At 38.2% G+C, this 11,892-nt stretch overlaps 1 protein-coding gene across 2 annotated transcripts; it reads right to left on the bottom strand.

Annotated features, from left to right (window-relative positions):
• Window positions 1–3,241: 3,241 nt before the first annotated feature.
• LOC306936364 (uncharacterized protein) lies at window positions 3,242–11,114 on the bottom strand. Of its 2 annotated transcripts, XM_079519856.1 has the most exons (5): window positions 11,080–11,114; window positions 9,800–9,832; window positions 5,721–6,023; window positions 4,520–4,789; window positions 3,242–3,606 (listed from the first exon to the last, which is right to left on the bottom strand). In XM_079519856.1, exons 1-5 carry the CDS (start codon window positions 11,108–11,110, stop codon window positions 3,287–3,289), a joined length of 957 nt encoding a protein of 318 aa, XP_079375982.1. In that variant the 5' UTR covers window positions 11,111–11,114; the 3' UTR covers window positions 3,242–3,286. The 2 variants fall into 2 exon arrangements, with proteins under 2 accessions (XP_079375982.1, XP_079375983.1); XM_079519857.1 differs by lacking the exon at window positions 4,520–4,789.
• Between the last annotated feature and the right edge of the window lie 778 nt (window positions 11,115–11,892).

Here is an 11,892-nt window from a genome sequence, read left to right as displayed (position 1 = left end):
ATGTCAACTTCAATCATATAACATTAAAAACATCTAGGAGAGCAGTTAAGCTCATATGGAAGGTATTGTGCATTTTACGACTAAAGCATGACACTTTCTACAGTGAAAGCCCAATAAAATAAAGATGCAGCTCTTCACACAGCTACAAAAAGGACTGTATGAAGAGGTATAAGGAATTGGTGGAGATGGTCAAAGCCAAGAAAGCTGCACAGGAGCTTGTGGCAGCGAAGAGTAAAACATGACAAGAACCACAGAAGAGATAGTTGTCGTTATTTTAACATTATTGTATTGGTCTTAATTTCTTTAAGTTATGGAAGAAAAAAATACAGAAAGACTTGATTGATGAGTTTGTTTGGTTTTTATATCCAATGAATATCGTTACAGTATATTCAAAGGTGCTATAGGGCATAGCAGTGGTGGCCATTTTCTGGTTCCATCGCTCTGGATTAAGAGCGTCTGCTAAATGCCTAAATTGTAAATTGTAATCCAGACTCCATTCATTTTCTGGTTCCATCCATCCAGACCCCATTCATTTCATTTCATTTCATTTCACATATAGAGATTTCCAAACAATATCAATCATTCTAAGCCTATGTAATCAAGCCATCCAGGATCCTGGTAATTAATGACCATAAATAAAAACAAATGAAAAAACCTCAAAACAAATGCTAATAGTATATTATATAATTAAATATTTAAAAATAAATCACAGAATCAAATGTTTTATCGTCATGATTCAGTAGGGTCCTGGATGGCTTGATTCTAAAAAAACAATGGGGTCTGGAACGATGGAACCCGAAAATGGCTGCCAATGCTACTGTATGCCCTATTCATCTCATGATTTTGGTTCTGGGGGCAGTATATGGCGAGCGTTCAGGGTTCATACGTTTTGGGGGAAGTAACTGTTGGATACTCTTAAACCTCCTACTAGGTGGCAGGAATGTAAGGAGATGTTGGGAGATAATATGATACCATTTCTGTCATAACACAATCCAAGCTAATATAAACTGAAGACTTTATATTTTTGGAAAGTTAGCTATTCTAGAAGTCATTGTTCTCACATTAATACAAAATCAAATTATAACATTTAAATGTTCGAAATGAACAAATCTGCCTACCGACAATGTCACCGGTAGGCAAGTCTCTGAACTGTCCACAGCCCTACTCTGAGACACAGACTGAGTGGACAAAAATTGTACCATAATGAGCACTTGTGAGTTCACTTAGAACCACACTCAATGGTCTTTTACCACTATCTTCATCATCTCTCTCCTTATTTCCTTCAGACTCTACATCTTCTTTGTCTTTATCTTTGTGTATTAGACCTTATATTAATCATATTGGAAAATTCTGTTTTCTGCTTCAATTAGGTTATTGCTGCTCAAGACCTTTGAGGTCAGGGGGTAGTTGGGGATTAAGGGTCTTGCTTATGTATACCTCGACACATTGCCGGGCCTGGAATTGAACCTGGGACCTTCTGTTTCCCAGGTGGCTCATTCAGCTATGGCCATCCTTCTTGTGAATGGGTTGTAGAAGTTCCAACAGGAACTGTATTGAGAGACTAGGTAGGCATGGTACTTTCTCACGGGGTAGGAGAGTAAGGAGACAGTATCACATTGACATCCTAACAGGAAGGAGGACAAGCACAAGCATCTGATAACACTCGATGCCTGCTTTTATCACAGACATGTTCATCAATGTTCCAACGCAGCCAATGCATGACATCAGAGTGTGCATCATGCCTTGCTTTCAGATTCCAAGACGTCCGATCTACCTCATGAGCCACTGCTGCCCCGTCACTCCACTGGATTAGACATGTCATAAAATAGGCCGAAAGACGAATTATTATATACTTTATGCAAATTATGCAAATGAGGAACAATTTCATAATTTAGTTATGGCAAGAGATTAATTTATGTAACATAATATAGATGTAGACTCTAAAACAACCTTGATATGTTGACTAAAAGCAATAACACTGTATAGCTAATTCCTAATTTGTACCTATGTTTTACATAATTTATGCCAATTATGCTAATGAAGAAAGGGTGTATGACTTCACCATAATAACAGATGAATTTCTGGATATCACAAACATAGACTTTGACTCTTAAGTCACCTTTCAAAGTTAAATGGATGCAAAATGATAGCCATTTCCAGTTAATTTGCTCATTAAGCAATTGATTTGCTCATTATGCTAATTACTCAAATTGTCCAACATATAACTTTTTGCAAACAATCATCATCTGCCAGCCTATAGATGACATTTTAATCATAAAAGGAAACAACATTTATGGGTTTAACATGGGCCCTATGGCGGTTTACAGCATGGTTTGACTGTGTACAGCCTCTGACAAGTTCCAGATGTAAATTCAGAAGTGTTTCCATGTCTAAAAACAAACTTCATGATATATAGAAACACTGTAGAAAGTGTCATGCTTTAGTCATAACATGCACAATACCTTCCATATATGAGCTTAACCGCCGCACTCTCTCTCTCTCCGCACTCTCTCTCTCCTAGATGTTTTTAATGTTATAACAATGTCATAACATTTATATCATAAAAGTTGACATGATTCACCATCTCTGTAGACTATTGGGGTTTAAGTTGTCATTCATTAGAACAAAACTTCCATTTAACAAAAATAAATCATTATTATAGTGGAAAATAATGGAGCAAAACGTGCAAAAATGCAATTTTGAGGTCAATGACCCCTCAAGGTCACCAGATGTCTGTCAGAAAGTGGTTCCACGTCTGAAATCAAACCTTGGGGTGTGTAGATGATATTCTGAAAGTTTCATGCTTTAGTCATAAAATGCACAATTGGTTTGGTTATCCGCCGCACTAAATGCATTGAGGTTTACATACCGGTATTAAAATATATAAATAAAACATCTAAGTGGCAATATTGATATATTTGAAATGTAGTGGAGTCTAAAAAGTACAACATTTGCCTTTGAGATATAATGGGGTTAAGGTCATGATGAGTATACAAAAATGATAATACTCAAGTCTTTTTTGAGTGGTGTAAACCACTCCTACAACTGGCTTTTTTGTGCAGAAAAAATGAGCATGGTTGCTATGTTCACCCTGTTCACCCGGGTGGCTTTGCTAGTCTGTGCAGAAAAAATTAGCATGGTTGCTATGTTCACCCTGTTCACCCGGGTGTGATTTCATTACGTCAGACATGATTTCATTACGTCAGACAGGCTATATTACACCACTCAGTTCACACGGGTGTGATTTTTTATTTACAAATAGAAAACAATCCAGAAGAATGATGAATTATGAGTCATACTCACCACCAGAAAACACAAACTTATTGTCACTGAAGTCAGTGTAATAAACTGGGTCTCCTCTCCCAGCTCTACACACATAGACAGCTGTGCCTGTAGGACCATAGATGACGTAGGAACCTTCTACGGTCCCATTGAGGCTACCAGGTAAAAGCTCTGTGACGTTGATGTAGCCTTCTGGCCCAAGAACAGCTCTGTACCAGTAAAACCTCCAGTCTGCAGGCGATTCTTTAACTTCACAGCTCAGAGTCACTGGATCTCCAGGACTCAACCATGTAGTAGACACATTCAGAACAGCCTTGGGTCGACCTGTTTGGAAAGCACATTTGTCATTGTTTATCATTTAACTAGATGTAGCCAGGCAGAGTTGAGCCTCAGTGGCCACCATACAATGCCTGCAAACATGGCTGCTGATTGATGCTGGCCTGGCTGTGGGTCTTCTGACCTGTGTCTTATTGGTTTTGTGTTTTTAGCTTTTCCCTGACTGAGTGAGTAACATGGTGCACAGATATTATCATTTTATTTGAGTAGTATTTTAATCATTTTGTTCCTATCCAGGCTAAGGGCATGTGTCTTGAGTCCAGAAGCGACGAGCTGTACCGAGAGGGAGATGGTGTGAGAGAACACAGCTACTCCAAGGTATAGCCTAAATCAATCTATTTATTGTCAATTAATGGTGTATCTTTGTGTAAAGTGACTAAACAATGTTGTCCTCCATTCCTTGGTTATTTCACCACTGCTGTTTTGTTTAGCCTGAGTTTTATTGTTTGATTTTTATTGTTTGAGCCATTAATTCTTCTGTTGTGTTTTTTTATTGTATAGTTTCCTCCCCAACACTGAATATATTGTGACATAGTTGAAAGGACTGACATAAGTTTAATAAAACATCTCCCTGTGTTTGGGGGAACTTGTCTCAAGCCCTTGTATCGAACTTGTGTCTGTGTGGGGAACCCGATTTACTTAATATGCATTCATTTTCTTGATAAATCAAGGTGGCATAGTCATTTACTACCTTTTTTAAGGTACTTTTTTGCCTGTAGTGATAGATGTGTAACGTTTGATCTGTGGTGTGGAATAATGCAATGAGTACTATCAGAATATAGAGCTATTTAACACTTATTTTAACCAAAGAAAATCACTTGCAATACCTTTAAACAGTGTGGTTTTTAATGAGTTGATAGAATGCTGCAGTATTTTTATGTAGTGAATGAACTGGACTCACTGTCTACTGTGATGTTGACAGCATTGCTGTACTCTCTCAGTCCAAATGCAGACTGACACCAGAACACACTGCTGATCGTATAGGTGCTGCTGACCTTGCATGTGGTCATTGACGTGGTATATGAACAAGTTATGCCCCAGACTCCGTACTCAGTGAAATACATCACTGTCCAAACAGTAGAGTTTCCCTTACAGATCAGTGAGAAAGACTCATTGATGAAGTGTTGACTTCTGTCTGGACTCACTGTGAGAGAAGCTGAAGAATGACGATCTAAAACACAACATGGGGTCAGAGGTCAAACAAAGAGCACTGTTAAAATGACAGTGGCAGTGGCGGACTAAGTACTTGAGTCAGAGCATAGATTCTCCTGGACAAATGTTATTCAACTGCATGTTTTCCGAATTTGTACTCAGTACAGATATGAGTACTGACATAGTTGTAAGTCATTAAATTGTAACTTTAGAAATGTGAAGATACCCATATACACTGATACCCTACTCTTTTTTGAAGAAAACATATTATAAAAATGTTGTAATGTTGCTGTATACTGCAGAGCAACAAGAACCCCAAATGGGTTCCCGTCTTGAAGGGTAAAACCCCCCAAAGTGGTTCCCGTCCTAAATTACTAAAATACTTATCAATTAAAAAGTACATATTAAAAAGTACATTTTCATTTTAACGTCAATGCATTGAGGTTTAAATACCGGTATTAAAATATATAAATAAAACATCTAAGTGGCAATATTGATATATTTGAAATGTAGTGGAGTCTAAAAAGTACAACATTTGCCTTTGAGATATAATGGGGTTAAGGTCATGATGAGTATACAAAAATGATAATACTCAAGTCTTTTTTGAGTGGTGTAAACCACTCCTACAACTGGCTTTTTTGTGCAGAAAAAATGAGCATGGTTGCTATGTTCACCCTGTTCACCCGGGTGGCTTTGCTAGTCTGTGCAGAAAAAATGAGCATGGTTGCTATGTTCACCCTGTTCACCCGGGTGGCTTTGCTAGTCTGTGCAGAAAAAATGAGCATGGTTGCTATGTTCACCCTGTTCACCCGGGTGTGATTTCATTACGTCAGACATGATTTCATTACGTCAGACAGGCTATATTACACCACTCAGTTCACACGGGTGTGATTTTTTATTTACAAATAGAAAACAATCCAGAAGAATGATGAATTATGAGTCATACTCACCACCAGAAAACACAAACTTATTGTCACTGAAGTCAGTGTAATAAACTGGGTCTCCTCTCCCAGCTCTACACACATAGACAGCTGTGCCTGTAGGACCATAGATGACGTAGGAACCTTCTACGGTCCCATTGAGGCTACCAGGTAAAAGCTCTGTGACGTTGATGTAGCCTTCTGGCCCAAGAACAGCTCTGTACCAGTAAAACCTCCAGTCTGCAGGCGATTCTTTAACTTCACAGCTCAGAGTCACTGGATCTCCAGGACTCAACCATGTAGTAGACACATTCAGAACAGCCTTGGGTCGACCTGTTTGGAAAGCACATTTGTCATTGTTTATCATTTAACTAGATGTAGCCAGGCAGAGTTGAGCCTCAGTGGCCACCATACAATGCCTGCAAACATGGCTGCTGATTGATGCTGGCCTGGCTGTGGGTCTTCTGACCTGTGTCTTATTGGTTTTGTGTTTTTAGCTTTTCCCTGACTGAGTGAGTAACATGGTGCACAGATATTGTTATCATTTTATTTGAGTAGTATTTTAATCATTTTGTTCCTATCCAGGCTAAGGGCATGTGTCTTGAGTCCAGAAGCGACGAGCTGTACCGAGAGGGAGATGGTGTGAGAGAACACAGCTACTCCAAGGTATAGCCTAAATCAATCTATTTATTGTCAATTAATGGTGTATCTTTGTGTAAAGTGACTAAACAATGTTGTCCTCCATTCCTTGGTTATTTCACCACTGCTGTTTTGTTTAGCCTGAGTTTTATTGTTTGATTTTTATTGTTTGAGCCATTAATTCTTCTGTTGTGTTTTTTTATTGTATAGTTTCCTCCCCAACACTGAATATATTGTGACATAGTTGAAAGGACTGACATAAGTTTAATAAAACATCTCCCTGTGTTTGGGGGAACTTGTCTCAAGCCCTTGTATCGAACTTGTGTCTGTGTGGGGAACCCGATTTACTTAATATGCATTCATTTTCTTGATAAATCAAGGTGGCATAGTCATTTACTACCTTTTTTAAGGTATTTTTTTGCCTGTAGTGATAGATGTGTAACGTTTGATCTGTGGTGTGGAATAATGCAGTTCCAGACGGCTTCTCTCTTTGACAGTTTAATCTGTTAAAATACACAGACTTATCTATCTAGTCAGCTTCTGTCTGTGTTACAGCACCCAATCCTCAGCACGCCATGTCTCATGTTACTGACCACAATCAATAAGCATACAATACAATAGATTTCAAGTATGGGATGTACGATTAATCGGTGGCATCTGAATTGGCCATATCGGCCATAAAATGCCATATCGGAATGGTCTCAAAATAATACTGATTATTGAATCGGTATAAAAATCTACATTTAATTTGAGTAGGCCTACTCGTCTCATTCAGTAGTCATTCAGTTGTGAAAACAGACACTTGGAAAAGAGTGTATTGATTGAATACTTTATTAAAAACTCTTTCAGCGCCACCTGGTGGACACCAGTTTTGTGGGGTTTTTTTTTTTAACTCGTCTTAACCCCTGGCAATCAGTGCATAATTAGATTCAGCTCATCTTAATGTCCCTGGCACTTAAACAGTTTAACAGGCTTTGGGCCAAATTAACCACTAGGGCCTAGGCTTGTTTCCATTGTGGTCTCTGTATAATATCGGAATCTGTCAGTGTCGGTATCGGCAGATATGAGTATGACCCTGCAAATAATGGGAGATCGGATATCAATCACAGTCTGTCTGTCTGAAACAGCAAAAACAGAGATTAGCCTATCTAGGGAAATCTTTTACGTCGTATAAGAACTGCGTTCCAAAAATAAACTGACCACTTTGGTGATTTTGTCAGGTTTGTGACTGTCGTGTATGATATTGAGTTACATTTGATAGCTGTGTAACTGTTTTTTTGTGTGGATAAATTACATTTTTACCGTTAGTTGATGCTTCATATCCTGATGAGTAGCCTACAATCTCCCAGCTGATTTAAGAATCTAAATTTCCCCTAAATCCAACACAAAACATAACGCTGTGACCCAGGGCGATGCTGCCCTCTAGCGGGACTTCTGCGCTCTATTTGATTGGATATATTTTGAATAGCTGATCTCTCTCTCTCTCTCTCTCTCTCTCTCTCTCTCTCTCTCTCCACACCACCAGCACCCACAGCTTCCCAAGCGGGAATTGAACCCAGCACCTTCTAGCTGTGAGGCGACAGCACTACCAACTGTGCCACCGTGCCCCCATGGAGCATGTCTTGAGTGTACAGGGTTTGATGAGGTCAGATCAACATATGGAATGTCAGAACACGTAAGCTCCATATGGAGATCTAAAGGTGACAGCGGGGGCAGTGTCTTGAGTGTACACTGTACAGGGTTTGATGAGGGCCCAGGTAGGACTGGAACTTAATTTTCGGGCCTGTTGGGAACTCCAGTCTCGCCTGCTGCTGGCCGTGGCTGCACTAATAACTTTGGGGCAGGCCCGTCTAGAGTTTAAATGGACAGGTATCAGTCAAAAGGGAGACATTGAAGAGAAAGGATGGATGGGGAAGTATCAACATATGGAATGTCAGAACAGGTCAGCTCCATATATGGAGATCTAAGGGTTTGAGGTCAGATGTAGAGTTGCTGCCCAAAATTGATGACATCAGGGATCTCCATATGGGCATTCCCATATATGGGATCTCCATCCCTGATGATGTCACGTGATGTCACTAGGCATGACCATATAATGGACTAACTATAACTAACTAACTAACTAACTAACTAACTGATGGGAAATGCACGCTTTCATAGTAAATGCGACCTGTGGTCGCAAAAACAGGTGCTATATAGCACTGTTTCCGGGTTGTGAGTAAATATCTCCATTTTTGTTTCCTACATTAAAAAAAATAATACACACACATTTCTATAAATAAAAGAATAAAAACATTTAAGAAGTACTGACAATAGCAAATCTACAAGCTCACTTATGGCGTTACTTTGTGAGCTTGTAGATCTGCCATTTTCCCGTTTGGGTCCCGGGCAAACGTCTATTTTCTCTTTTGGGTCTTGAGCAAAAAAGTTTGGGAACCACTGCTACTGCATAGCACCAACAGAGTCTATATGCTTAACCAAAAAACACTTTTAGCCCCATTTGTTTTGTGTACCTGATATAATCTGCTGGATAACACATTTAATGTGTTGAAATTTATACGGAAGTGGTGAAATTGACATCATACTTCATAATCTTTTTGTAATCAGTTTCCTCCCATATACGTATAGTGACACAATCCATGCAATATGACATATTTTCATGAGCAGTTACAGTACAATACTGTTTATAAATATTATATAGTTTCATAAGCTTGTACAGAATGCAACGCGTTGTGAGCTTGTAGATCAGCTATTTTCCCTACCTCTTTAACATTTGTTTTCTAATTTATGTTTTTTTGTTATCATTATTCATGAAATTCTTTTGAAACATCATTGAATTTGTTTTTAATTCATGAGAAAAGTTGTTTTGAAATGATAACAATTCAAAACAAAATGTAGGAAACAAAACAATTAAAGAGATATTCACTTGTGACTCATACAGCCACCCCTGTTGAGAAACACTACATTTTACAAAGATGAGGTTGAAAATGGGTGGAAGTAGTGCTCCTTTAATCAGTGATGGAAGAAGTACTCACATGTTTTAGTTAAGTAAAGTAGAATACTACTTTGTTACACGTAAAAATCCTGTATTCAAAATCTACTTGAGCAAAAGTATGAAAATTGTTTTGTTATTTTCAAATGGCCAATATATATATATATACTGTACACACACACACACACACACACACACACACACACACACACACACACACACACACACACACACACACACACACACACACACACAGTATAAGTATAACTATAGGCTGACTAACATTTTCACATAATTGAGTACAATATTTGCTTTTGAGATGTAGATATATATATATATATATATGATATATATTTGAAATACAGTTACTTTACACCACTGCCTTTAATACACATACTAATAAACTGATAAACTGATAAATATGTTTAATGACTGAAATTATGGGTGAATAAAAAAATAAAGAAATATTAATCTTCACCTTGACTGTGTCCACAGGAGATGATACCCAGCACTGAAAAATATTGATGAGACAATATCAACATAACATAAATATTTGCATTTTCAAGAACAACAATCATCAAAGAAAAAGTGTACTCCTTTGAGCGCAGCTGCAGATCCCTGGTGTTATACTACCGGAGCCAATACTAGAGAATGTTTCTATGTAACGCCCGGGACTCAAACCTGCAGGTCTTCTCTTCCATACGGAAAGCCAACATACTCACACTGGCTAGTCTCACACAGCCCCTTGGCTGTTCGTCGACTAAAACTATGACGAAAAATGTTCGTCAACTACCTTTTTTCCACTAAGGAAAACTAAATAAAAACGAAGCTACGATGACTCAAATTAAGACAATTTCAAAGACAAAGACAATTTCGTATAGTGGAGATTCTGGGGAAGAGATCCAGTAGAAGTAGAAGACATTTCACGCTTGATTGCATGCTTAAAATAGCCGAGACGCTTTACGGCGCTGAGACAAGTTGTGAGCTTGTAGATCGGCTATTTTCAGCATGCAGTCTAAAAGTAGCCATTACGAATTTACGACGCCATCAAGGACTGCCAAAATACATTTTAGTCGACTAAATCAACAGTAGATTTAGTTGACTAAAATCTTGTGATATTTAGTCGACTAAAACTAGACTAACACTACAACATTTCAGGTGACTAAAACTAAATGATTTTTTAGTCCAAAGACTATGACTAAAACTAAATCATTTTCTGTAAAAATCAACAATGGATAATACTGTAGGCGTTCATACTTTCAGCTCAGTGTAGGACAGTTGAGGGGCATGAAGGCACTCATTTGAGTCATTTTCAATGTAGCCGAGATACAGAACACAATATTAAACAGGAATAGACATTCACATACAGCAACATCAAAAAGGCCTACATGCTTTACATCATTATTGTTGAAATGATACATTTAACAGCAAGGTGAAAACACTGGTGAAGATCTCAAACCAACTACAACATTGATTCCATTAACATGGTTTTCACTGTATTCAAACTCAGCAGCATACTGTAACAAAATGTTGATGTATAAGATGGTCATTATGTTCCCTGAGTTCTACGTTCCCTAGATACATTTCTATATTTGAATATTAAAATATTACAACTACTACTAATATTAGAGATAAAGAAATAATAATACAACAATAAAATAAAATAAAATAAAATAATAATAGTAGTAGTAATAATAATAATAATGATATAACAGAGCTAGTATTGATAATATTTATTAGTATTAGTTTCATACTCACAGAGGAGAACGCAGGGCAGAGCGAGACTCATCCTGTCCTGAGATGACCTACTCTGAACAACCTTAGTTTCCTCTTTGCACAGAGAGAGAGAGAGAGAGAGAGAGAGAGAGAGAGAGAGGGGTTGAGAAAGATGTTACACTTCTTATCGTCATATAACTTCATTCAATTCAGCTGTTCCTTAATTCCCTTTTTTGTAAGAGAGATAAATACTAACTAACTAACTAACTAACTAACTAACTAACTAGCTAACTAACTGTAACCATAAGGAGTCACCAAGTACTCTTAATGTCACAGTAACTACACCACTAGTCCCAATTGTGTATTGAAAGGGTAAGTGTAGTGGAGTATGGTGGGTGGTTTGGATAATTTCACCAGTATAGGGTCGTAGGAAGTAGGTCACTAGGTCCAAAATTGGTCTGCCAAAACCTGACTTTGAATCCAAGGCGTTCACTTCAGACTCGGGATACAACCTGAGGAAGTGTATAGGATCTGGCCGCCCCATGAGCAAATAGTTGGGCGTGACAGGGTCTATGTCCGCAAGGTCAGTAGACACATAGCCTAGGGGCTTGGAATTCAATACCCCCTCAACTTCAACTAAAACCGTCCTCAAGACCTCTTCCGTCACGGTTTGGGAACCAATCGTAACATAGAGGGCAGCATGGGGTGTTGATCAGAACACGGACACAGGACTTGAAATCATGGTAACACAGATACATGGGCATAACATTGGATGTGTGTGGTCTAAAACAGAAGATAATACTAATATCAACATCAATCACAGTACACAAATAGAGACAGAAATAACATTCAATA

The sequence above is a fragment of the Electrona antarctica genome (genome assembly GCF_951216825.1).
Source record: "Electrona antarctica genome assembly, chromosome: 14".
NCBI classification, from domain to species: Eukaryota; Metazoa; Chordata; class Actinopteri; order Myctophiformes; family Myctophidae; genus Electrona; species Electrona antarctica.
Note: the sequence above shows the minus strand (reverse complement) of the source record. Positions and strands in the feature narration are given on the sequence as shown.

What these genes read in the sequence shown, in the direction of transcription:
- LOC306936364 (XM_079519856.1), bottom strand. Translation starts at nt 11,110, where the DNA reads ATGAGTCTCGCTCTGCCCTGCGTTCTCCTCT. An exon ending in TCTGCCCTGCGTTCTCCTCT is followed by an intron (nt 9,833 to 11,079) that starts GTGAGTATGAAA and finishes AATATTTTTCAG; the next exon opens with TGCTGGGTATCATCTCCTGT. An exon ending in TGTCAACATCACAGTAGACA is followed by an intron (nt 3,607 to 4,519) that starts GTGAGTCCAGTT and finishes CTTTCCAAACAG; the next exon opens with GTCGACCCAAGGCTGTTCTG.